Below are 26,454 nucleotides of genomic sequence, written 5' to 3' on the forward strand. Positions count from 1 at the left end.
TCTGTATTAATTTGTCACTGATGTGCGAATTCGTAGCGATATTACACTTGGCACAGATCGTACTAAGAGAAAGAATATTCATTGGTTGATCCGGCTCGTAAATTCTCTCAGTGTTACTTGTCAAAACTTGACACCTTGAGAAACCAAGTGTTGATCCTACACAGACTGACTAAAGACCATGCTTTGTCGTTTTTAGCTCTGGTGTAAATATATTAATGTTTGCACATAAGTCAAAGCCTTTTACAGATCGTTTTATAATTACATTTAGATTGTCAATGTCATAAAAACCAGGAGGAATCTCCACAACCTTGCCACCTCCAAAGCGAAGTTTATTGTCCACCTTGGTGATGTTTGGAATGGTGTTAAAAGTTTCCAGACCAATAAGTGCAATACTCCTCTCACCTTTTCTTAGATGTATTGGGGGGAAGTGATTTACACTCAATACAACGTTCTAGAGAGTGCTCTTTTATAATCGCAGTGTACTACATGACATCTCAGCTTCAGCTGATGAGATGATACGCATCTCCTTGTTTTTATGCATTAGTCAGGAGAAACTGTAGACAAAAGTGCCCACAGAGGTATGAATCAAAGTCTTGGCAGTGTCAAAAATTGTAGAACACACAACTGTTGGCGAAGGATTGGCGCAATTCTTCAGGCAGACGTAAATCTCCATACGAGTAAAAGTACGGCACTATATTCTGTTTCATCTTAACATAAGCAACACAGTGTATCCCAGATCCTCTTGTGATGTCTAAATTTACGATCCCACACTCCTAGCATTTCGAAATTTTCTTTGGAAAATTATTCCACATAAATACTCCACAAAATATTGGGATTTTGTGTGTCTTGACAAGTTTACGCAGATTGGCAAGTGGTCTGTTAGGTGGTATAGTAAGAGGACTCTTTTTTTAATAAACGGTCCAAGCCCACTCTTGCAAGGTTTTAAACATCGGCCTGTACCGGTAGTGATGGCCTCCATTATCCTATTATGCCTTTTAGATTCCTGTAGCTGCTACTGATCATTTTGCACATTCTTCACTTTTCGGGCTATGGCGGCAGCGCCACCTGCCGATAGCCCTGCTAAAACTGGAAGTAGAAATGGAATCATTTTACCAGCTAGCGCAGATATTAACAGGACCCTTTGCGTTTTAACATGACTTGTTCTTACTCCTTTCTGCTTTTCCTTCATGACGCATTTTACCGCTACCACCTCTGATTGGATGCATTTTTTTCAAACATCCGCCAGGTTTCTTCTTCTTCAGTGTGCGACAAACCGTGTTAATTATTTGTTTAAAATTTATTCCTGCATCAAATGTAAGTTTCGTATGCATTGCTTTATCAATTGCGAATGCCGCATAGCAGTGTCCTATGCCTATATCCCTTTTGAGATGTACTTGCATCGTCTCATCAGCTAAAAATCGATCTGCAACATGACGTTCTGCCAAAACCTTGATTTGCAACACACGCTAAATCATGCTCCTGGCTGGTCTCATGAAGTACATTAATATCGTTATCGCCGCGCGGTCTAAAGGTGTATGGTAACAGTCCACGCGGCTCCCCCCGACGGAGGTTCGAGTCCTCCCTCGGGCATGGGCGTGTGTGTCGGCCTTAGCGTACGTTAGTTTATGTTAGATTAAGTAGTGTGTAAGCTTAGGGATCGATGACCTCAGCAGTTTCGTCCCATAAGACCTTACTACAAATTTACAAATTTCCGATCTCGTTATCACCATGAGCCAGTAGCTTTTTTAGTTTCGCACTAGGTCCACAGAAATGGTATCCAGGGATATGCAATTCAGGTGGTAGCTTATTAAGAATACCACTGCCATAGCAATCATGTTATGCTACTGCGCTGTCTGAAGTTTGCACATCCTGTTATATACCACATTGAGACTGTTGACACAATTCTTCTATGATGATGGAAAGACAAGATATTTCATTAACACTCTGTTCCTGCGACTCCTTACGACACGCTCCACGAGAAACACCTTCAGTTCGGGACTATTCTGTAATTCCTCTGTGTAAAAACTTCCTGCAATTTTTTCACCATCGCCAGCGTTTAAAATGTAAACAGTTTTGTATGTCGAAATATGCACCAAATTACTTACTCTGAACTTCTGCTTGTATGGATCCAGCATCTTAATACGATTGCATGCTCTGTTCAGAAGTCCATTGTCACGTACCTCACAGGTCTCTTCCTAATTGTGTGTTCAGTTCGATTACACTCCCCAATAAATTTGTGGGAGGATGCCTAGCCTTTGTATGAGCCACGAAAGATTACACTGCATTTACATAAGGTTCTTAAGGGGCTCCGGAAAGGCTCAAAATCATGAAAAGTTCAATTTTTACTTTTTTGCGTTTTCTGAATCTGCAGACTATTACCTTTTAATAGATATATAATTTATTCAATTCCGAAGACTACAACTATTTTTAAATTTTTTTTGAAATGTGTTCTACATGGGCGTGACCCACTGTGGCGCTGTTAAACTGCTGTCAAATGGTGTTATTATTAACGTCCGTGTTCATCAGGTACATTTTAGTGATGTGAGATAAAGTATGTGTTGTGGCTAACCTGTGATGGTTCAATATATATCGCTGGTGTGACTGTCGATTGTTTCATGTTTATTTACTCTGTCGTTATCTCGAAAATATTCGTAATTAATTCTGTTTCTTGAGTCTCTGTTTTGTTGAAGTATAATAATGAGTAAAAGTAAAGTTATTAGAAATCCTCTGAAGGCTTTTAAGAAAAGGAGAAATGTTGGAAAGCCAAAGGTATGTGTTATTACTGTAAACAATAAAGACGATAACCAAGTGAGTGAACCTAAACTCTCAAGTACACCTGCCCATAGCAGTCAAAGTGGGAAAGAAAATACTTCACAGAAGGAGCTTCGTTCAATGAGTGAAAACTATGAATGTTTTATGGGCGAATCGGATGTGAATGAAATATTTGATATGTCGGTTCTCAAAGGAATTGTTTCAAACTGTGTAAGATGTATTCATTGTAGTGAAGTTGGTCTGGTACTCTCCATAATAAAGCACGTAGGACTTGCTAGTGAAATACAACTGAAATGTGATAAGTGTTCATACATGACCACCTTTTGGAACAGTGTTGCAGTAACTGCAACTGAAGAAAATGGTAGCAAAATCTACGAACACAACAACGAGCGATGCTTGCTTTAGACAAGGAACGCCTTCGGGCTGCAGACAGGGCTGTAAAGAGTCTAGAAATACAAGCAAGAGTAAACAGGAGGAGGAACAAGAGGAAGCTGGAGGAGGAGTTTGCAGAGGATGAAGATAATCCATCCTATGGACCTGGAATGCACTAAAAAGTTAATCCAATCTTTGTCGCTCGATTCCCAACACTTTTATTTTCTCATACTAATTACATGTTTTCTAAGGATCTTCCAAACATATTTGTTTCAAACTTTCAGTAAATGTTACACAGTACCTTCTGCATAATTTAACACAGCCTTTTTCCAAAAAACTGTATATTTTTGAATATATAAATAAAAAATTGCAAAAAAATTTTGTGAATTTTCATTACAATTGAAAAGAAATCATCTTTAATAACTGAACTAAAATTTTGTAAAATCCCTGTGTTAAGTTGTAGCCCATATTCCAATAAATAATCTGTAAAAAGTTCAACTTCCTACCTCAAATACTTTGTGAGGAAAGATGTAATTTATAAGCGTTATTTTAACATTGCAAGTATAGGGCGTTCCGGAGCCCCTTAATGGTTCTATTATCAGCAGACTGCCGGCCGCGGTGGTCTCGCGGTTCTAGGTGCGCAGTCCGGAACCGTGCGACTGCTACGGTCGCAGGTTCGAATCCTGCCTCGGGCATGGATGTGTGTGATGTCCTTAGGTTAGTTAGGTTTAAGTAGTTCTAAGTTCTAGGGGACTGATGACCACAGCTGTTAAGTCCCATAGTGCTCAGAGTCATTTGAACCATCAGCACACTGACTCGTACCAGTCTTAAAATGGTTCAAATGGCTCTAAGCACTACGGGACAACATCTGAGGTCATCAGTCCCCTAGACTTACAACTACTTAAACCTAACTAACGTAAGGACATCGTACACATCCATGCCCGAGTCAGGATTCGAACCTGCGACCGTAGCAGCAGCGCGGTTCCGGACTGAAGCGCCTAGAACCGCTCGGTCACATAGGTCGGCGTACCAGTCTGAAACAACTGTTAAACGCCTGATACACATCCCAGTCAGTTGTTGCCTTCACAGGAAGGACCCAGGCGAATTTGGATCTATGATCATTAAGATATATTTGAACCCTTTATCTCGTATCCATGAGATCGACCTGCCATAAATCATCGAAACTATGTATTATGGCTCGTCTGCACTGAAGTATTGTTTGAGCAGGCGAGACTGTGAAGTTCACAGACTACAATCTCCATTATTATTATTACTGTTATTATTATTATTATTATTATTATTATACAACAACGCGTCTTTCTCGAAGCACTGAGATGATTGGTATTATTTCATGGCTTTTGCTAAGTTCACTGCTTAACACCGGTCTTATGATCTTAATGTATTTCTTACTGTTTGTGCTATTTAATCTTCCTTTTCAAGTGTTGACTCGCCTGTGTACATTAATCATATGTAATATTTCATCATAGAATTTCTTACTGACCCCATATTTCGCATCTAATTCGCTAACGCTGCGACATGTGATGAAACTGACGACAATGATCCTTCTTCTTCAGTGTCATCTCTTCTTCCTAGTCTACTGTCATCCAAAGCCCCCCACGTTTCAGAGAAAGACCGTTCACGATCCAGCAGTCCTAGTTTTAAGTCAGAGTTTGCGACGAATAGCTTTCAATGCCTCTGTGACCTTGCGTTTTATTGATATTACTGATCACACTTCGAGACAGTATACATATTACGTAGGTATAGTCTTGTACACAGGTTTGTCAAGCTCGCCAGCTTTCCATTTATTACATTGAGCAATCTCAGAAGAGTTTCATCGGCCTCTTCTCGAGTTTCTTTCCGCGATGTATACAGGAGGTGATTTTTTGGTCTCTTCTAATGTTTATGAACATTTATAGTTGCTGTAAGAGCCTCGATGATCTTAGCGTTTGTCACCTCGATATATGACTTCTGTACCTGAGGCATACCTTTCGTAGCTGGTGCAATGATAATGCTTTCCAATTCCGTTAATGTAGTGCTACTTGCTTGCTCACTTCACTGCATTCTATCATTCAGCTGAGATACACCTTTTGCAGGCACTGTCTTGACACAGTTATCCAATTCAGCTAATTTTGCGTTGATGGTGTCGATTTTTCTGTCGACGTATGAACGTATGTTTGACTTATGTTTTGCCGGCCGCGGTGGTCTCGCGGTTAAGGCGCTCAGTCCGGAACCGCGCGACTGCTACGGTCGCAGGTTCGAATCCTGCCTCGGGCATGGATGTGTGTGATGTCCTTAGGTTAGTTAGGTTTAAGTAGTTCTAAGTTCTAGGGGACTGATGACCACAGATGTTAAGTCCCATAGTGCTCAGAGCCATTTGAACCATTTTTTGACTTATGTTTCATCACTTTAGGATGAGCGCACAGCATCCTCGCCAATTTATCCGTAACCTACAATATACTAACTGGGTTACATTTTGGTACACTGCCTTTTGTACAGAATCTCATTGAAGTTTCGTCTATATCGCCCCTTCTTCAGTTTCTTCGTTTTATCAGTAACCAGAAAACCATATTGAGAGTTGTTCCAGTATTCCCTACAGATTCATCAAATGACATGTCGGTTCCTACATGAGACTGGTAAATATGCTTTGAATTTAGATTATCTTCCTTGATAACTATAATGAGGTCTTCATTATCCCAGACCATCTGCTTTTGGATCCATGAGTATGGCTGACTCAAATAAAATATATCAGCTTGCAGAGAATCACCAAAGCAGAAATATTTTCTGATTTCATCCTAGTTTTCCAACATGACGTCGTCAAATATGAATCCACTGTTTGGCTTCACTTTTTCAGGTGGTGGAATATGGCTGCTTTCGCTGAAAGTTTGGTACGTTGCCCTCAGTGCTGTACAATATTACCTGCAATAGCTGATATTTTGGCTGAAACAGGTTTTTGAAAAATGTGTACTTGTTCAACGTGCACCCACCTCAGGATGTGTTTGCAGAGTTACAACTAAATTAGTTTTCCCACGTCCTGAGGAATCCAAAGTTTAAGAGTGTGTGTTATCAGGAAGTAGTGAGCCATTCTTCTTCCTTCTCTGGCGTTCACTATCATCACTGCAGGACTAGTCGGTTACCACAAAACTCTTGTGAAGGGGATGTTTCGTCCACTCTTCCACAACGACAACTAGATGTCACATTGGCATACAGGGCATTTCATAGGGACCATACACTAATTTTTTTTATACACACTTACCTATTGCAAGGTATAAGAACAGGCTTCAGTAAGAGTGCAGCTGTGTGCCTGTATCTGGCAAACTTTGCTCACATTTCCACCTTCATTCCAGCACAACATGAATCACACACATGGGTGACGAATTCTTCCAATGGGTGCAGAGTTTGGCGAGCAGACTCCAAAAGCCTTTCTCCACAACGTCTCATAGAATCGGTAGATATACAATTGCCACCTTAGTCGACCATCTACAGCATACATTATAATATGACTTGAGCGCATTAGATTCTTAAATGACTGTTCCTGCAGATGTTGGCACTCTTTGCTGTTAAATATTTTTGTTTTTCCATGGAAATCTCCTACTGTTTGCGACAGTTTGCTGACAGTATTACTGATAACGAATGAATGTTGCCATCGAACAGTGCAGAAAAAACCACTGACATACACTATTTGATCAAAAGCATCCAGACACCACCCAAAACATACGTTTTTCATATTAGGTGCATAGTGCAGCCACCTACTGCCAGGTACTCCATATCAGAGACCTCAGTAGTCATTAACATCGTGAGACAGCAGAATGGGGTGCTCTGCGGAACTCACGGATTTCGAATGTGGTCAGGTGATTGGGTGTCACTTGTGTCATACGTCTGTACACGACATTTCCACACTCCTAAACATCCCTAGGTCCACTGTTCCGATGTGATAGTGAAGTGGAAACACGAAGGGACACGTACAGCACAAAAGCGTACAGGCCGACCACGTCTGTTGACTGACAGAGACTGCCGACAGTTGAAGGAGGTCGTAATGTGTAATAGGCAGACATCTATCCAGACCATCACACAGGAATTCCAAACTGCATCAGGATCCACTGCAAGTTCTATGAGAGTTAGGCGGGAGGTGAGAAAACTTGGATTTCATGGTCGAGCGGTTGCTCATAAGCCACACATCACACTGGTAAATACCAAACGACTCCTCGTTTGATGTAAGGAGCATAAATATTGGACGATTGAACAGTGGAAAAACGTTGTGTGGAGTGACGAATCATGGTATACAGTGTGGCGATCCGATGGCAGAGTGTCGATATGGCGAATGCCCGGTGAACGTCATCTGCCAGCGTGTGTAGTGCCAACAGTAAATTTCGGAGGCGGTGGTGTTATGGAGTGGTCCTGCTTTTCATGTTGTTTTGCGTGGCACTATCACAGCACAGGCCTACATTGATGTTTTAATCACCTTCTTGCTTCCCACTGTTGGAGAGCAATCCAGGGATGGTGATTGCATCTTTCAACACAATTGAGCACCTGTTCATAATGCACGGCCTGTGACGGAGTGGTTACACGACAACATCCCTGTAATGGACTCGCCTGCACAGAGTCCTGATTTGAATCCTATCGGCCACCTTTGGGATGTTTTGGAACGCCGACTTCGTGCCAGGCCTCACCGGCTGACATTGATACCTCTCCTCAGTACAGCGTTCCATAAAGAATGGACTGCCATTCCCCAAGAAACCTTCCAGCACTTGATTGAGCATATGCCTGCGAGAGTGGAAACTGTAATCAAGGCTAAGGGTGGGCAAACACCATATTGAATTCCAGCATTACCGATGGAGGGCGCCACGAACTTGTAAGTCATTTTCAGCCAGTTGTCCAGATACTTTTGATCACATAGTGTATCACATAGTCAATACCATTCATCCATGGATAATATCATTTTAGCATCAAAAAATTTTGAATTTTGAAATACTGCTACTGGACAGAACTCACAATCAGTGTGAGCAACTTTGAAAAAAAAGTGTATAAATGACTATGCTCAGTTTGTAGCCAGAAAGAACAAGGGAATGACCATTTCTGATTGTGCTCGTCAACTTAAGTGAGGGCAATAGGTGTATACTGTAAGACATGATGTGTTGACCATTACATTGCTATTAGGTACAATCATGAAGAATTCGACACGTCCATATATGAGACGATAACCGTTTTAAGATAACAGCTCGAAACAAAGTGGTTATCAGCCTGATGAAATACGAGGTAAATGGTTCACACATCGTGGGATTTAGGGGGTTCAGATCTAAGATGTACGGCTACCATATAGATGCAGTTTCAACCCAGAGCTGAGATAAGGGTTTGCATCATGTGCCTCAAAGGACCTCATGATCAAAGAGTACAAGAAATGCCTCCTCGAGGGTGTTGGTGCAGCTCCCACATAGTGTTTGTATCAAGAAGCCATGAAATGCATAATGCACTGCAGCTGAAAGTAGGCCTGTCATGTCATGATGACAAATGGGTCATCTATGGGAATGGTATTGGTAGCATCCTGTACTCACACTGTTCACTGGAGTGATTGAGTGCGTGGCTGTGTATTTATTTGCAAATAGCTGGTATGTCTGAGTCTGTGCATAATGGTTTGATGAGCCATTCATCATGTGGGAGAGAGAGCATGAATGTCTCATTGCATGCTATGTGCACATATACAGTGTCTGTACACTGTGTGTGCTTGCAAGAAGTGTATATACATTTGTGTGGGTGTGGGGGGCTTTTTCTTCCCTTGCTGCTGCTAGTTTCCCATTTCCCATGTATTCATTTTAAACAGAACAAAAATCATTGCTCAAATATTGGATATATTGAAAGAACTGTGTATATTGTAAACAGAAAGAGCTGATTGACTGAAATGTAAATATACTGTAAGAAATACTGGATGCACTGAATGGCCATATGGGTAACAGTACTTCAGTTCCAGCTTTAATGTACCTGGTAGTCATAAGTCATTAGAAAATAATACTTTGTAAATAGAGCCAGTGTGCGTATGTGCAAATACAACAACAAAAAATTGAAAATTATTATATATAAGAAAAAAATTGCTTGGTAAAGATTGTTAATAAACTACAACAACAAATGATTGTTAATAAAAATACAATGTATGTATCTCCAAGAAACAAATTGCCTTGTACAAAAATTTTTTAAAAATGTTAATGCACAACAAAAAGTGTAAAAAATGTACTTCAAAAGTGTAATTTTTCATAATAAACAATAAGTTATTTTTTATATCATTGTTATTATTTACAAATCCTTTCACTGCAAAGTACAACTGACTACCTGCTCATGCAATAAATGAACTATACAGAGAGAAAATTATTGTTGATAATGTGCTATTATTTATAACAAACCTGCACCTCTCTCCCATGGTGCTGACATCAAATGTAGAGGCCGACACACAATTGAGCTAGTTATAAAGTGTGATAAGGGGGAGGAGAATGGGCTACTTGATCCTAATTGGTCTCACTGGATGATTGGGGTTTCCTGCCAATTTTATATCATGTGAACAGTATTGAGTCCACTTGCATAAGATGTATGGGTGGGACCAAGTGACCACTATCGAGGTACATCATGACCTTGAATATAACTAGCACAATAGCCTGAAGGGGGGAGATCCACTGGATGACCAATTCCTGGTGGTGCCACAGGAGAGTGAGAGAGCACCAAGAAGTCCCAAGTGGGCAGCCTGACAGTGGGTGTCCTTATCAGTGTAACTTGATTCTCAAGGTTGTCATCTCATTCTCTTCTTACTATACTACTAATATAATCAATTGTTACACAGCTGTGGACACTGCAGATGACTCAGACTTAGAAATTGATCCAGAAGATAATGAGTTGTCAGTGTAATTTATATGGTATGGGTCAGGACAGAACTTGTAAGCATGTGATTTTTTAACTACTTTCAGACATTTGCTTAATGTCAACTTCGTAATCCCAGTCAATGTAGTCATTAGTTAGTTTTCTTTTCTGCTTTGTTATAAATATTATGATTTTTTCCAGTATTTACTGATAATATATGCACATCTGTCTGTAGCAGAAAAACAGTGGGAACAGATGGCAAAACTCAGTGAATACGAATTATTTCATGTTATACCAAGTAGGACTTAAGCCGAATATTTCAGGGATTATCAAAAATGTACTCTTTGGGTAAAAACAAACTGTGATAAAAAAGGATTTTGAGTATCTGCTATGCAAAGGAAGAAAAGTTTTTTGTGTTTTTTGAAAATAATGTTCTAGTGCTCTCACTGCATTTTGCTTCTGCACACGTCATTTATCAATGATCTTACTTTTTATGTCATTATGAAAACATTGATGGGATCTAATTTAATAGTCCTTAGCCATGATGGGAGTCTCTGTTTTATTAATATTGCTGTTATCATATACGATGAGATTCTGCTGTTGGCATTAGTAATGATGGCTTTCTCTGATTTAATTTTTTATGTAAGTCAATATTATTTGACACATTTGTATACTGCTATTCTGTTAATATCTTTTTAACTTTAACAACAATCATATTTGTTTGCCGAGCAAAGTGCGCAGCGGTTAGCACACTGTACTCGTATTCAGCAGGATGATGGTTCAAATCCCCATCTGACCAACCAGATTTAGATTCTCTGCGATTTCCTAAATCAGTTAATGCAAATACTGAGACAGCTCCTTTGTAAAGGCATGGCTGATTTTCTACCCTAACCTTCTCTAATCCAAGCTTATGCTATTTCTTTAACAGTCTCGATGTCAATGGAAGTTATATTAATATTCTTTTCTTTCTTCTTTCTTACTTATTTAAATTTATCATTTATGTCACCACCCGAGTTGCAAATTTATTTTTAATTTCAACACAGTTACGGAATCTCTATGAATAAGCTGGCAATAGTCTTAGTTATATTGCACTTATTCATTTTAGCTACCTCAATGCGTACTTTTGATTCAGAGATAATTTCTTTAAGTTTTTGGACTCAGTTGAGGACACACATTATACTGTAACCGTTTATTTAATATAATCTAGTCAATGAGATCTGGGTGAGGATCACTAACTCACCCGAATACCTACTTTCTAAGCCTGCCTCCCCCCCCCCCCCCCTCTCTCTCTCTCTCTCTCTCTCTCTCTCTCTTCCATCCTCCTACATTACCTGTAGAGATTACAAATCTTTTTCCTTATGTCATTGGTACATAGTTGCAGCACATTCAGTTGCATATAAATGAATGTCTTGTAGGAAATGATTAAGTTGATACTGGGTCAGAACACTACAAAATTCTGATTGTGTTCATGCAGACTATGATTTGCATATTTACATTTTCAGTTTGCTCTTACCCTAGCTATGTATTTTTTTGTAGAATTAATTTTAGTATGTTTTAGGCAATTTTGTCTCTAATTTTCGAAGTACTGTAAGACCTGACTTAATCAGTTAAAAAGACACGCAATCCTTACCAGTTCATTATAAATTTATGTCTATTTAGCAATATAAATACGCAAATATAATGTAATGTATATAATGTATAATACAATCAATAACTGATTATTTTTTGTTGTAATATAAATAAGCAGTTAGATAACTGGTTTTTAGTCATTGAACAACCACCTGCAAACCTACAAAAAACAGTGACACAATTATCAGTAAGATTCATTAAATCACTTAAAACCTGTCTCAAGATATTTTTTTTAAAAAACACCAACACTGATTTCCTCTTCCAACTTGGTCGCTTCCCAGAATGTGTGCCTATCGAATCAAAATGGTGTTAAACTTGGTATACTTTACTAAGTAAATTTTCTATCTAAATATGTACAGAAGGATGAAATTAAAAAAAAAAAAAGATTATAATCTCAAGCAAGCTGATAAAACATGTTTGTCAAACTTGATCCCTATTCAACCATTAATCAAATGTCTTTATTATTGAAGCTCTTGACATGTGTATGAACCATATTCTGGTTATGCATGGAAAAATTGTACGGAATTAAATCAGTTATGAGGAGGATCAACCTCGTACACTCTGTGTATATGTCTGGAGGTCTACATCAATAAGCTGAAGAGGCTGTTACAGCAACCATAGTGGAAACAGTGTAAAATCAACTGCAGATTGAGGTGCACGTTTGAAAAAAAGTACCTGTCAGCTGGGCTCCAAGATCATTATTGTACCACTCCAGCAACCAGCTTCAGAAGTTTGAGGAAAGCAGCCTCACACTCAGAATTTCAGTTATCTGCAGCACTGTCCTCAGAACTGATTATGGCCCCTGGAAAGGTTCCCCTAAATGGGTTTTGGTTGCACTACACATAAGTGACTGCTACCCAGGTAGCGGACTGTGTGTGGGGTGTGCACAGGGAATTTTTTTAGAAAAGTGACCCTCCATCCATTTTAGGCAATGACATGTGTAGAAGACCCCAAAGAATTAGAGTAAAATCCAATAAAATTCCCCCACGAATGGGTCTATTAAAATTCTTTTGATCAAGTGCCAAAGCATTTTCAATGTAGTGGTGGGGTTTGAAGTGCTCTTAAACAGCAGAGCAGCTCAATACTAGATACATAAAATGAACTAAAACCCGAAATTGATAGCAGTGAGCGTTTCAGGGTAAGTGGGTATTGAAAGCATAGGCTAATGGTGAATGGAGGTGGTGTATATGTAGTGGCAGACAATAAACTAAAATCGACCGAGATAGAAACTAAAGCTGCAGCTGAGATTGTTTCAGCAAGACTCAGTATCAAAGGTGGGCATAAACTTATAATTAGATCCTACTATCAACCACCACCACACTCATCCCAATACATAACCAAAAACTTGTCGGTTCATACATTCCCATATCATACTGACATCGTAAGAGGCTTTAGTTATTCAACTCCATTGTTCGATGATTTCAAGTTTTGTGAGTGGTGAGCCTTGAAACACAACATGCGGAACAGTAGTACAGTTTCTCCGAAAACTACATAGAACACACAGTTCACAAGCATACTCTTGATGGAAATGCAATAGATCTAATGGGAATAAATAGACCTACACAAGGATGTCCACACTGAAATGGTATCAGTGACCATAGGGTGGTGGTGGTAGCCATGGTAGCTAAAACACGTAGAAAGATTAATGTGATCACTAAAGTAAATAAAAAGGTAGCAGTGTCATATCAAGGAGGGACCTGAAAACCATTTAGCTCTGGCCAGAAGCATGTAGAGAAACTGTAGCTCAGGTTTAGAAAAATAACTGACCAAATACTGGATATGTAAATAGTAGAACAGATCATGATGGGAGGAGCCCTCACTGATGTCTGTAAGGAAACTTCTGAAGAAACAGGAACTTCTGCAGCACAGTAGTTGTAAAACAAAGCATAGAGAGACACTAAAGAAACACCTTTGACTGCCAACAGAGAAATGTGTGAAGCCTTCAATGACTATCATAGCAGAATCTTACTCAAACAATCTCACAAAAGTCCAAGAAATGCGAGTCATATATGTGTCAACAATCCTGCTTGTATTCAACAGTTTACTTCAGAGAACTAAGGCAAGAACCTACTGGTTGAGTCAGAAATTTGGTCACTCATTTGTGATAATGAAGTAGAATGCAAGAGCAAATATGCATCGTTTGGGAATAACACAAGTGAGGCATTTGGAAGTTTAGGGAGGCGTGGGGGGGGGGGGGGGGGGGGGGGGGGGGACTGATACGTAAGACTTTGCTGAAAGAGTAGAAGAAGGGTAATAGTTCAGAGAAGCATCCACTGCTTCTTTAAGTTGTTAAATATCACAAAGAAGAGTGATAGTTTCCATAGAAACAATCTGTGGTCAAGGAAACCATACAGTGTGCATAATTACTAAGTTTAAGAAAAGCAGTCTCTCTGGTGTAAATGATGTCTTTGTCCCCATAGTGCTTTCTAATAAGAGAGTGTAACCTATATTTGAAAGGTGTTGATCAAGTAATTCACTCATTTGTTCTTAAATCTGGAGTTCTTGTTTTATTTGGACGTAAATTGCTACCAACATTCCAAAGGGCCAAACTTGTGTGAACACACCTGGCTGCCTGCTTGTTTGGTCACATTTATGTGACACATGCTCCTGTAACAAGTGCACACTGTGAATGGATTTGGAATGCACCAATGCCTTTAAATGTCCCATTACCCAGAAATCTAAGGGATTAAGGTCAGATGAACAGGAAGGCCTTGCTACTGCATCTCCTTAAATAGCCCACTGTTCATTATATGTTTATGTAAGGTACCGCCCTACAATATGTAGGAAATGAGGTAGTGCCCTCTCGTACATAAAAACTGTTGTCTTTCTGCATGGGCAACATTCTCCAATAGTGGGGTTAATTTGTTGTGCAGAAATTGTTGGTAACTGCACTTGTGTCAGCCTTAACCCCTGTCCACATATTGATACTACAGTGGCCCAGGAAAATTCATTGATTCACATCTGCCAACTCTGTGTATTAAAAAGAAGAAAATTTGGCTGAATCATGTGGCATAAAAAGAAAAAGACTCTGTCAGTCTGTCGTATAAAGATCATTTCAATAATACACTTCCTCCCTGGTGTTGCATATTTCACAAATATGTGTGTATTATGAAAACTTAGTAAGTACAATGTCCTCAACTGCCTGCCTAGCAGCACTTCTTTTAATAGTAAATTTGTAATTGTTTCATGTTAACAATTACAATATAACAGTGAAAAGCATGATGGATTTCAACAAATACATGGAATAGCTGTGATTAAAAAAAACATCAAAACACTTGTTAACATATAGTAGTATATTTGTCTTTCATTTTTATTACCTTCACAACAATGCAAGTAATTTGCCAGGTAGACTATTACCAAAATTAAGACAGTTAGGTGGTTACAATACAGTTTAACTAAGCTGTTAACTGTAGTACCAGGTAATAAATGTTAAATTTGCAAAATATAACAAATGTCACATAACAGGGATGCTATAAAACATCATCATATTCCAAACAATTAATAATTTAAGAATGGCTGACAACATTTTGAATCTTTTACTGGCGTTTATTTATTACAGAAACAAGTTTCTAGTTTACAATGGTATTATGTGAAAAATCAGTTTGTAAAGGAAATAAATACCAGCAGAGCATTCACAGTTTTGTCACTTTTCCCCATAACCCCAGCAATACCAACACATTTTCCATAACACAACTACCAAGAAGAGAGCAGGGGGGTACTTTATGCAAAAAAATTGTTAACTATTATTGACAACATACTTTTTAACTAGGTACTGACAACATAAGCAGGGTCCAGGACCTGAAAACATCATTTAGCCCGGTCTTAGGAATACCGAGGCATTTTCAATAATGTGTGCACAAAGGGGAATGGGACTTTACAAAAACAATAAAGAATTTTTTTTAAAAAAGAATGTCATTAACTTTTATTCATAACACACTTTTTAAATATATACTGATGTGTAAGAAGGGTCCTGAACCTTAAAATATAAACATGACATTTGTTGTGAAGTCACTACCCAGAATTAACTACCAACAGAATTAAAACATTTACAAAATCTAGTATAAAAAATTATTACTTTTTTCAAAATTTTAAAATATGTAGTACATGTCTAGATTCTGATATTTTCAAAAGGTGGGCACAAAGTACACCCCCACCCCTTCGGTATTGCAATGGTTAAACATAAAATTCGTACACGAGAAGTTACAAAAAGACTCCACTAACATAATAGTACCTTAGTATTTCAGAATTATTTCTGGGGAAAATAAGATGTTTCACTTCAGCAGTTTCATTCAAACTGAGCAGATCTGCTTTTGTAACCGTATTACCACACCCAATGCTTAATATGTAAAAAAAGAAGAGAGATTCCGGTACTGTGACCTCCCAGGAGGCTTTTTTTTATTTATTTTTTAATTTAGACATTTTAAAACATTATTTTAACGCTTTTCTGAGCATTTTAAAAGTGTGAATGAATACAACATTTGTTTTTTACTGCTTCAATCACAGCAAAAATTCTATCGTACCACGTCTCATTTCGTCACAGGTACTGGTACGACGTACCAGTGGGTACTGTCACAAATCAAGCACTGACCACAACTGCATAAAATTACAAACTTATAAGTCATATTAGTCATGACTTAATCATTGCTTCTGTTTTTGGCACATAAAATTATATCTATGAGCTGTCATCACTGCCAAGATTCACAGAATTTAAAACTTATGTTCTCCTCACTGCAATAACATACTGCCATCATGACCTATAACTAGAGCTGATTTTTACTGATCTTTCTAAGATGTTTTAAAATCTACACTCTTTTTCTTTTCTTGTATTGTGGTTTAGAATACACAATACAAATATATACCATAGGAAAAACAACTTGCTTATAATACTAAGGTGTCAAATTAGGTGTATAACAGTTTGCCCCAAATGAGTGTGATTTATTATTTTATAGCTAATGATAAAAAAGGGATAAAGTAAAAAAAATACATACTTAGTGTATTAGGACCCAGTAACAAAAAAGTTATAAAAATCTTGTCAGAAAAACAATAATGAAAAATATAAACACAGAGATCTCCATTTATAACAATACATTCTGTATACATAAAGAGAATAAATCAAAATAAAATTTCACCTAAATATAGTTAAAAATCATAAAAGGCTGCATTCTGTATACATAAAGAGAATAAATCAAAATAAAATTTCACCTAAATATAGTTAAAAATCATAAAAGGCTGCATTCTGTATACATAAAGAGAATAAATCAAAATAAAATTTCACCTACATATAGTTAAAAATCATAAAAGGCTGCAGCCCACCAAATAGTACATAAAAATCCTTCATCTGGGAGAGGAGATTGAAGGGAACTGAAATTTTCAGGCTGAAGCATGGAAGTCACCAGACAAATAACCTTTTTTTTCCCTCTTCATTTAATTGTGATGCAATCTAATATCAAGTTCAGCTACATACGGAATCCATTACTCCTCAGCAGTACTGCTCTCAACATTTCCAGAGTGTCTTTGGCTAAACACAATTAAGTTAATAAGCTGATATACATGGTGAACCAAAATATGTGCACCCTGATGCAATAGCGTGATTACTTGGACACTAACAGCACAGAAATGTCTGTAACAAAATTTCAGCCCACGCATATTTTTCCATTTAAACTGCCTCCTCAGAGATCCATTTTCAGCTGCTAAAGTGCAAGGGATGAAATTTTGTTACACACATATTTGTTGTTAGTATGCAGTCCGAGGGCACAAATTTTGGTTCATCCTGTACAACTCATTGCGAAACAAATTAAGTACAGTATGTACTGCAAAATACTCTCACAAAGCTCTACATTTTTTCCACACATTGTGTTCCTTTTCAAACTCAAAAAAATATACTTTAATACTTTTCATTCTACTTAAAATAGCTGCCTACTTACTTTTACCAATATAATATCAGTCAACTTATTACCTTTTTTCTGAATCGTCAATAATAAAATGAGTGTACTGAAATATAACAATAAATCAACAGACCTCTGACTCAGGCTTCTAAAAAGGGTTCTGGCAAGAATTAATAACACCACTGAAGTGAAACATATTCAATAGAGAGTTTAATTAGTGAGTTTAAGATGTTCAGTGACCTCTTTTTTTTCTAAACTGTTTACCCAAAACAAAAACAAAGACCATGATGAGTTTTATATTGGGTCACCCTGACAGTGATTAATATATTCTGTCAAATACCCACATGGTAATAAACAGGAAGTAAAATTATTAATAATTTGATTAAAGCAATAACAAGAGTAGAATATTTTTACTACTGAAGGTAGCATCCAACATATTTTCTAACTGAAACCACATAAAATATACAGTGCCCCTCTTGACCTAATACATCTCCCGAAAGTCACAGGAGGCTGTCAAGGGCAGCACGGGAGGATGCATGTAAATGAGATCGACACAAACTGTGGCACTTCTTCATTGTACAGAAGCTTTAAGGTACTTGGAAGCAAAACACAGATAGAATGTCTACAAATAATAGTGTATAATCTAGTCCACTTACAAGCCAGAAACAGGTTGCATGGAAGATATGTGAACTACAAAATAACCTGTGAAGATGCTTGATGTACAACTTTCTATCTCTGTCAGGTTACACATGAACAGACAGAAATAATGTCAACTGTGAATGAAACATATATGAAAGGCAAAATTGGTATGGGTTGGGAGATATATAAAAAAGCATAAATTGATGAAATGGGGAGTATGCTTTATTTGGGGAAAGAAAAATGAGAAATGAAAGTGAAACACAAGGATGTACCAACAGAACTGTACACACAAACCAGGAAAAAGTGGAAAAACTCAGGAGAGATTCTTTCCTTTCTCCCCCTTTCCCTTCAATTTACATAATACATCAATTGACATTAAAATGATGATGAAGAAGATACATAAGATATGACAGTCGTATACATTATGCAACAAAATATATAATATTATATATGAATGAGCTACTGAAGAAATGAAAAACATGGCAGAAATTGGGGTAAATGATATTGCTAAAAGGTTGTATGAGAAAGAGGGATGGGGTTCCATGAGTGGAGCAGAAGACCACAATATAGAAATACAAAGTGATAACCAAATCATTTAAACTATGCATTGGGGCTAAATTTTTGTCTAGTTGAACAAATATGAAGGCTAAACTGATCACCGCAGGAGAATGAATTCCATTACACTGGTACTGACATGATCACATTATTAGAAGGGATCAATTGTGGCATGGAGAATATCACACTGAAGCACTAAACTCAAAGATGAAACTGCTCATAAAAAATTATATTTTTGTTTTTTGCAGCAAAGTAATAAAGCAAAAATTGAGACAAGTAGTTGTAGCTGAATTGTAGCATGATAAAATGGAACCCCAATGGAAGTGAAAAGCACAGATGTAAAATAAATGGGAGAAAGAACTGAAACATTACATGCACGGACACACAGTAAAGTTAGAGTAATAATGAAAAAACAAAGGAATCATGAAAATAAAAGACTTAATCTAATTGTAGATGAAATAATAACAAAATTACTAAGTGTGTTTAGTAACTAATAAATCAAAATAAGCAGATATACAAAAAAAAAAAGCAGTACAAATAAAGCCACCACAATTCGAGGACATAAAATTTTTTCGGAATGAATCAGTAGAGCACCACAAAAATACAAAAGACTTTAAAAAAGTTTTAAAGTAACATTGCAAAGAACATGGGAAGGAACAGTAAAAAGATACACAAAGTTGAAAATCCATGCTACTACTGGAGTAACAAATGAAAATCGATATCACTTGTAAGAGTACTTCACTTTACCATGTCTAGTGAAGGTCAACAGTGGCTGAAATGTTTCATTTAGTTTACAGTATTACATCACAACAGGTAAAAGAAAATTTATAGTTGAGTACAACCACAATGGCTGCAGTCATGTACATATTAAGAAGACATATAAGTAGGCCTTGTGGAAGAGTAACTCGTGGAACTTATGTAAGCAACAAAAGTGCGGCTGGTAAAAGCTGTACAGAATACTTACAAGGATATTAAAATTCCCTGCAAGTAGCAGAACACTGATAAATCAACAATAAAAATAATGAAATGTATCAGAATATGTTTACACCAAACCTGTACATAACAAATACATCCAGGAACGTCTATGCAGGGAAATATGAAGAGGGGTCTAAGAAGGATATAGGAAATTACGCGGCTAGAGTATGATAAGAAACCTGAAGATGTATAGTTGCAATGGGTGGAGGGACATGTACCAAAATACTGAACTTTCATGGGATGTCACAGATGGTGAGATGAACACCACAGAACTTGCTCCCTCCCAGATTTGTCCCTTTAAAAAAATAACTCCAACCCCCCATGTTTTTGCCAGAACAGCAAGCGCATGTGTTCTCTCTCTCTCTCTCTCTCTCTCTCTCTCTCTCTCTCTCTCTCTCTCTCTCTCTCTCACACACACACACACACACACACACACACACACACACACACACACACACACACACACAGAGAGAGAGAGAGAGAGAGAGAGAGAGAGAGAGAGAGAGAGAGAGAGAATGGAGGGAGGGTCAATAACATAAAACAGGTCCAATATAAAAAATACTGATTCGTTAAAACTTCAATAAAATTCCACATGTGTGGTGGTTGGAGCACAAACAAATTACATTATATCTAAAATATTTTAAAATTATGTGTACACCGAATTATCTCTATAAGTACAGACCAGTGCACATCTAAATGATCAGGTTTTTTGCTTAATTAAAAGCAGCTGCTCATTTTTTTACAGAATACATCAAAATTTTAGTATCTGATTCACATTCTGCTTTTAATGGTCCTTCGCAAACACTCAGACCACATACTACATTACAATCCAATAACGTATCACCTAAATTTTCACTTTGAGGAACCTGAACCACAATATGTGCAAAGGAACCACATTTTTCAGTATTAACAGGTGGACGACAAACGGATTTCGTTGAACGTGATGACTGTTTTTCTCCAGAGGAACTCAAGGCGCGTTTGGCACGTTCGTGCCAAGTGCTGTCTTCTCTAATCTTTACAATCTGCTTACTTTTACTTGGAACGTGATTAGGTATCTGGCTCTTCTTCCTGGATATGCTGGTTAGTCATCTCATGAAGGATGTTTTACAAGCTCGAGGAGAAGAGATGCGAGCACTGAAATATTTAGACAAAGAATTAGGCTTATTATAAGTCAAAAATTTTGTACAATTTACCTGCAACTTCCAGATCACTCAATGTGAATACGTCTATACCATTACCACACATTATTATTATTATTATTATTGACTCTAATTGTATTCATTTTGATGACTTTAATGTTCTCAGCTATTCATGTAAACAATAACTCCGGCTCGGTGTCAAAACAATAATTGGTGTTAAAACTTAATGTGTCATGAATTAAAACAATGCTTAGAAGCTTAGAAATGAGAAGTAATTTGACTCTGCTATCTCAACTACAGAAACACAAAATAAACAACTGAAATTTTAAGTTACCCAACTGTATACTGATCTACAATCTCTTAAATTAATGAAAGCACATGGTTGCCTATTTCAGAATCAGCACACTACTATGAGCTACAAAAACTCTTCTGCAGTTTGTCTCTTTCAACAGTTATACTTCACAATGGACTACTGACAGTGGATTTATGTTTTCAAAACAATGTTGTTCTTAGACATGGAACTCCATTACACAATGATGGGAGAAGGAATTCAAATGTTAACTTGCGCTTCACTGAAGAAACCATTGTAATATTTTCAGAACAAGATTCATGCAAACCAATGAAAAACTTAAAAATCTGTTATGCTGAGATGAAAATCTGACCCCTCACCCTACCACCCAAAAGAACCAAGTGTCTTAAATAAAATGTGATCTTAAATTTCTAGGTCACCTGCAAACGAAGCAGACATTTATCTTGCACATATAGTTAAGCCAATCCAAATTTACTCTGAGCCACCAAAAAATTATTCTCTAACAGGACCATTTGTTAACTTTTTCACAAAAACCAAAATGTGATGTGGAGTACTTCGGGACTCAATAAAAATTATATACTATTGTTAAACACTTTAAAAAATTAAAACTCTGCAAAACTAGTCAACGTTTGGTGTAAAAATATCCTGGAGGAATGAAAGGATTTTTGTTTAACAAATACTGCCTCACATGTGGTCCCCCACCCATCCTTTCCTACAGTTTAGCTATAATGGTGAATAAATGTTATAGTGTTCTCAGTTTTTTTTTAACAAGGGTTGGAAAAAAAATATGGAAACACCTGAAGAAGACTGTGATTAAAAATAAGAGGATGACAGCTGCAAATATCACTGTAGACCTGAATGTTGCACTCGTGAACCCTGTCAGCACCAAAACAACAAGAAGGGAGCACCATAATCAGGGAATTGCAGGGTAAGCTGGAATTCCACAACCATATATCAGTGATGCAAATGCCTACAATGGGAAAAAGTGGTGCTGGAGCCATAAAACCAGTACTATGGAACAGTGGTAGAAAGTCAATTGGTCAGAGGAGTCTTGTTTCACACTGTTTACACTCCTGGCAGAGTTTATATACAAAAAGTGAAAAATATTTATTTATTTGTGTTCCTCTATTTTTGTCCACATGCTGTATGCACAAGTGTGTGAGCAATTATTTCCAAAAAGTCAGAACTTACTTTGTACCATTAAAGACACAAGAAAACTTTCACACAACAACAGATGTGCTGAAAGATGGCATGGTGTAGTCCTGGCACACACAGAAGGTTCCCAATTATTGGTTCCAACACTTTAAATGACAAATGTCAAGGTGATATATGGACAACCAATACTGATGTGGAATGCATACCTTGATGTGTGTGTACTGGCTGTAAAACAAATGTGTGTTCACACAAACATGAGTTTTCCTTTTCACGATGAAGGGTGCTCAACAGTGCAGTTATTGACAGTTTTCTAAAATAATGGAGGACAAATATGGCTGAAATGTCTAAAATTATAAACTCCATTAAAGTCAGATTCACTTTCACCCATTCACATTCAGCCCTCGACAACACCGATTGTAAAATGTTGAACACCGTCTCGATCTTAATATACGTTGTTAAAATTTAGACAAGGTTGTTCCAACTTGAGTGCTCGCCAATGGGCACAGGCGAGCAGGAGCAGACAAATAGCTGACACACGGAGAGTCAGTCTGCTGGACACAGCCTACGTAATTGTAGTGGTCAAGTTGCTCACACAAAATGTATGCAATAGGACTACCTGGGAACTAATGCCTGAAGGGCAAGCTTTGGAACAGCCAGATATAGACAGTTTAATGTAATCAAGGCTACAAGCCTTGGGAAAATTTAATTGTCTGACCACTTGGCAAAACTCCCTAAGCCTGTCATGGAAGATTAATGGATAAATTAACATCTGCTCTCATGCAAAATTTGTAGCCCACAGGCATTGCTCGTTGGTGGATTCTCTTCTGAGCTGATCCTGCCAAGTTTGTAGGGATGGTAAAGAAACTTTCCCATATCCTATCTGAAAGGAGGAGGTATCATGGCCACTGTTTTGGCTTGACTGCCCTCAACTTAATGTCTGTCACTTTCTGACATTCTTCTTTGCATTGAGAAATGACCGTGTCTCAACAGCATGACGCCCGCATGAAGGTAACACAATGTGCTACAGTATTATCCATGCAGTCTTGCTTAGCTGTCACATCCGTTACTTTATTTCCTTTGACAGCAATGTGTCTTTGCAACCTTCCCTGATCTTTATACTTGGAGAAGAAAATCATGAATTATCACAACTTGCTTATTAGCTGTGTGCATGCATTGTATAGCTTCAAGGCACTCTGGGAGTTGCAGCGGATCAGAAATTTCACAGCATCAATATAAAATAAGCTTCCATAGCACGTAGTATACATTGAAGGTTTCAACTGTAGCTAAAGTGCAGGCATTACATTACATTTATGAAGTTAAGTGCCAGGGGTCAATCTTCGTATTAGCTTACTAAATACAACTGTGAATGGCTTCAGAGAGCTGAAATGTTGTTCACCAGGCCATTCATACACTGAAGTGAAAAAAGTCATGAGATACATCCGAATATTGTGTAGGTGTAGTGCACCAACTCGAGATGGCATGGACTCAACATGTCATTCAGTGGAAGACCTTTGCAGAAATATTGTGCCATGCCACATCTATAGACATCCGTAATTGTGAAAGTGTTGCCTGTGCAGGATTTTGTGCACAAACTGACATCTCAATTATGGATTCATGTCAGGTGATCTAGGTGACCAAATAATTCACTTGAAATCTCCAGAATGTTCTTGAAATCAATCGCAAACAACTGTGGCCCAAAGACATGACGTCGTCATTTGGGAACATGAATGGCTGCAAATGGTCTCTATGTATCCGAATACAACCATTTCTAGGCAATGATCAGTTCAGTTGGACAAGAGGACCTATCCCATGTAAACACAGCCCACACCATCATGGAGCCACCATCAGCTTGCACAGTGCCTTGTTGACAGCTTGAGTCCATGGCTTCGTGGGGTTTGTGCCACACACAATTCCCACCTACAGCTCCCACCAACTAAAATTGGGACTCATCTGACCAGGCCACTGTTTTCCAGTCATCCAGGGCCCAATAAATACAGTCACAAGCCCAGGAGAGGCGCTGCAGGCGATGTCGTGCTGTTGGCAAAGGCACTTGCATTGATTCTGCTACCATAGCCCATTTATGCCAAATTTTGCCACACTGTCCTAACGGATATGTTTCCTTTATGTCCCACATTGATTTCTGTGGTTATTTCATGCAATGTTGTTTGCCTGTTAGCACTGACAACTCTACACAAACACCGCTTCTCTTGGTCATTTAGTGAAGGCTGACTGCCACTGTGTTGTCTGTGGTGACATTTAATGCCTGAAATTTGGTATTCTAGGCACACATTGACTCTGTGGATCTCGGAAATTGAATTCCCTAACAATTTCTGAAATGGAATGTCCCACGCATCTGTCTCCAACTACCATTCCGCATTCAAAGTCTGTTAATTACAGCCATGCAGCCATAATCTCACTGGAAACCTTTCCAAATGAATCACCTGAGTACAAATGACATCTCTACCAATGTACTGCCCTTTTATACCTTGTGTAAGTGATACTACTGCTATCTGTATATGTATACTGCTACCCCATGACTTCTGTCAACTCAGTATATAAATATTTTACAGAGTTGTTGTGCAAGCATATTTCCTTGGCATTCTCAATTTTTCATCTAACACTACGGATCATTGATTGCAATAGCACTGCGGTCAACAACTCTTATTACATCTCACTGTGTTTGGGCTTATAGCTCTACATTATCCTTGCGCAGTCCATCTGCTTTTGACAGTTATAAATATAAATCGACTTTAATTACTCAAAACAACCAGTTTCCACAATTCTTCTTCAAGATGTCAATACTTAGTGATGAACAACTGCTCAGCTTCAGTTGCTAAATTAATTCACAACTCCTTCTTTAAAGGCATGGGGGAGTTTGCTAATGGTCTGCATATATTTCTTTCTAAACTTATAAAAACTTTATTTCTGCTAATTTTTTGAGATAAAATGGTCTATTACTTTGCATGCAGTGGAGCGAGTTCTCGTATATTCCTCTAATAAGTTTGCATCTATTTTGGAGAACTATGATTCCTTACTAGACCCCTTATTACAAGAGCAAGTCTACCACACTACTGACCTACTTTGCCAAATTGGGCTCTCTCTGTAATCTGTCAACAACCCACTTACTTTCCTGTAAGATTGAAAAATGCTATGGTAGTGTCTATTTATATAAGTGGACATACACTGATGAGCCAAAACATTAAGACCACTGCCCACTACAAGACTGTATGCCACATGGTGCTGATGCAGGCACATGATGCGGTAAGGAAAGTACACAAGTGGAACAGATACAGTTGGAGACTCATTCTAGCAATGACATGGGGAAATCCACTTGCTTAAGGGCTGAGTGTTGTGGCCGAGTGCCTGAGAACGAGCATCTTGAAAACAGTGAACCTTGGTGGCTGTCTGCATGGTACTGTTGTGAACATCTGTGGAAAGTGTTTGAAGGACAGAGAAACCATGAGTAAGCAACAAGTATTTGCACATCCACACCTCATCACAAAACATGGAGGTTGGACACTTGCACGATCTATACAGCAGGTTAGGTGTCAATCTGTGGCAAATTTCTTGACATGGTTCACTGTCAGTGCAAGCCAAGTGTTTCACAGCACCTGATTCAGGACACACTGTTGAACATGGGGGCCTGCAACAGATGATCCCCACACATTCTCGTGTTGACCCAAAAACACTGTCAATTACGCTAGCAGTGGGCACAGGATCATCGACACTGGATAGTTGATCAACAGAAACTTGTCATCCAGTCACACAAATCACATTTCTTGTTACACCAGGTCGATGGTCGTATCTGGGTTAGCCACCATTCAGACAAACAGCTGCTAAAAACATGCACCGTGTCACAGGTGGAGGCAGTGTTATGCTATGGAATACATTTACCTGGGCTTCCTATCAAATGTACTGTGGACTATGTGAACTTTACTGCTGACTACCTGCACCCCTTCACGTGTCATGTCACACACACACACACACACACACACACACACACACACACACACACAAACACCCTTGAGAGTGATGGTGCCTTCAACAAAAGAACTGAAGAACTGCCCATGTCTAAGTAAGTAATCCAACCTGCTTGTGTAGTGCAGCAGGCTACCATGGAAGACAGGGAGGTGAGCCAGACCCAGATCAAATCCGCGCAGTGGATTAACGAAAATGGGCTGGTACA

The 26,454-nt window shown here is 38.2% G+C and overlaps 1 protein-coding gene across 3 annotated transcripts in view; it reads right to left on the minus strand.

The window, feature by feature from the left end:
- Positions 1 to 14,885: 14,885 nt before the first annotated feature.
- Positions 14,886 to 26,454, minus strand: part of LOC126470261 (dual specificity protein phosphatase CDC14AB-like) — a 242,951-nt gene continuing 231,382 nt past the window's right edge. For all 3 annotated transcript variants that reach the window (XM_050097992.1, XM_050097993.1, XM_050097991.1), the window contains one exon: positions 14,886 to 20,798. In XM_050097992.1, coding sequence (XP_049953949.1) covers positions 20,750 to 20,798 — 49 coding nt within the window. In that variant the 3' untranslated portion in view covers positions 14,886 to 20,749. The remainder of the gene's footprint in view (positions 20,799 to 26,454) is intronic.

The sequence above is a fragment of the Schistocerca serialis genome, chromosome 3 (genome assembly GCF_023864345.2).
Source record: "Schistocerca serialis cubense isolate TAMUIC-IGC-003099 chromosome 3, iqSchSeri2.2, whole genome shotgun sequence".
NCBI classification, from domain to species: domain Eukaryota; kingdom Metazoa; phylum Arthropoda; class Insecta; order Orthoptera; family Acrididae; genus Schistocerca; species Schistocerca serialis.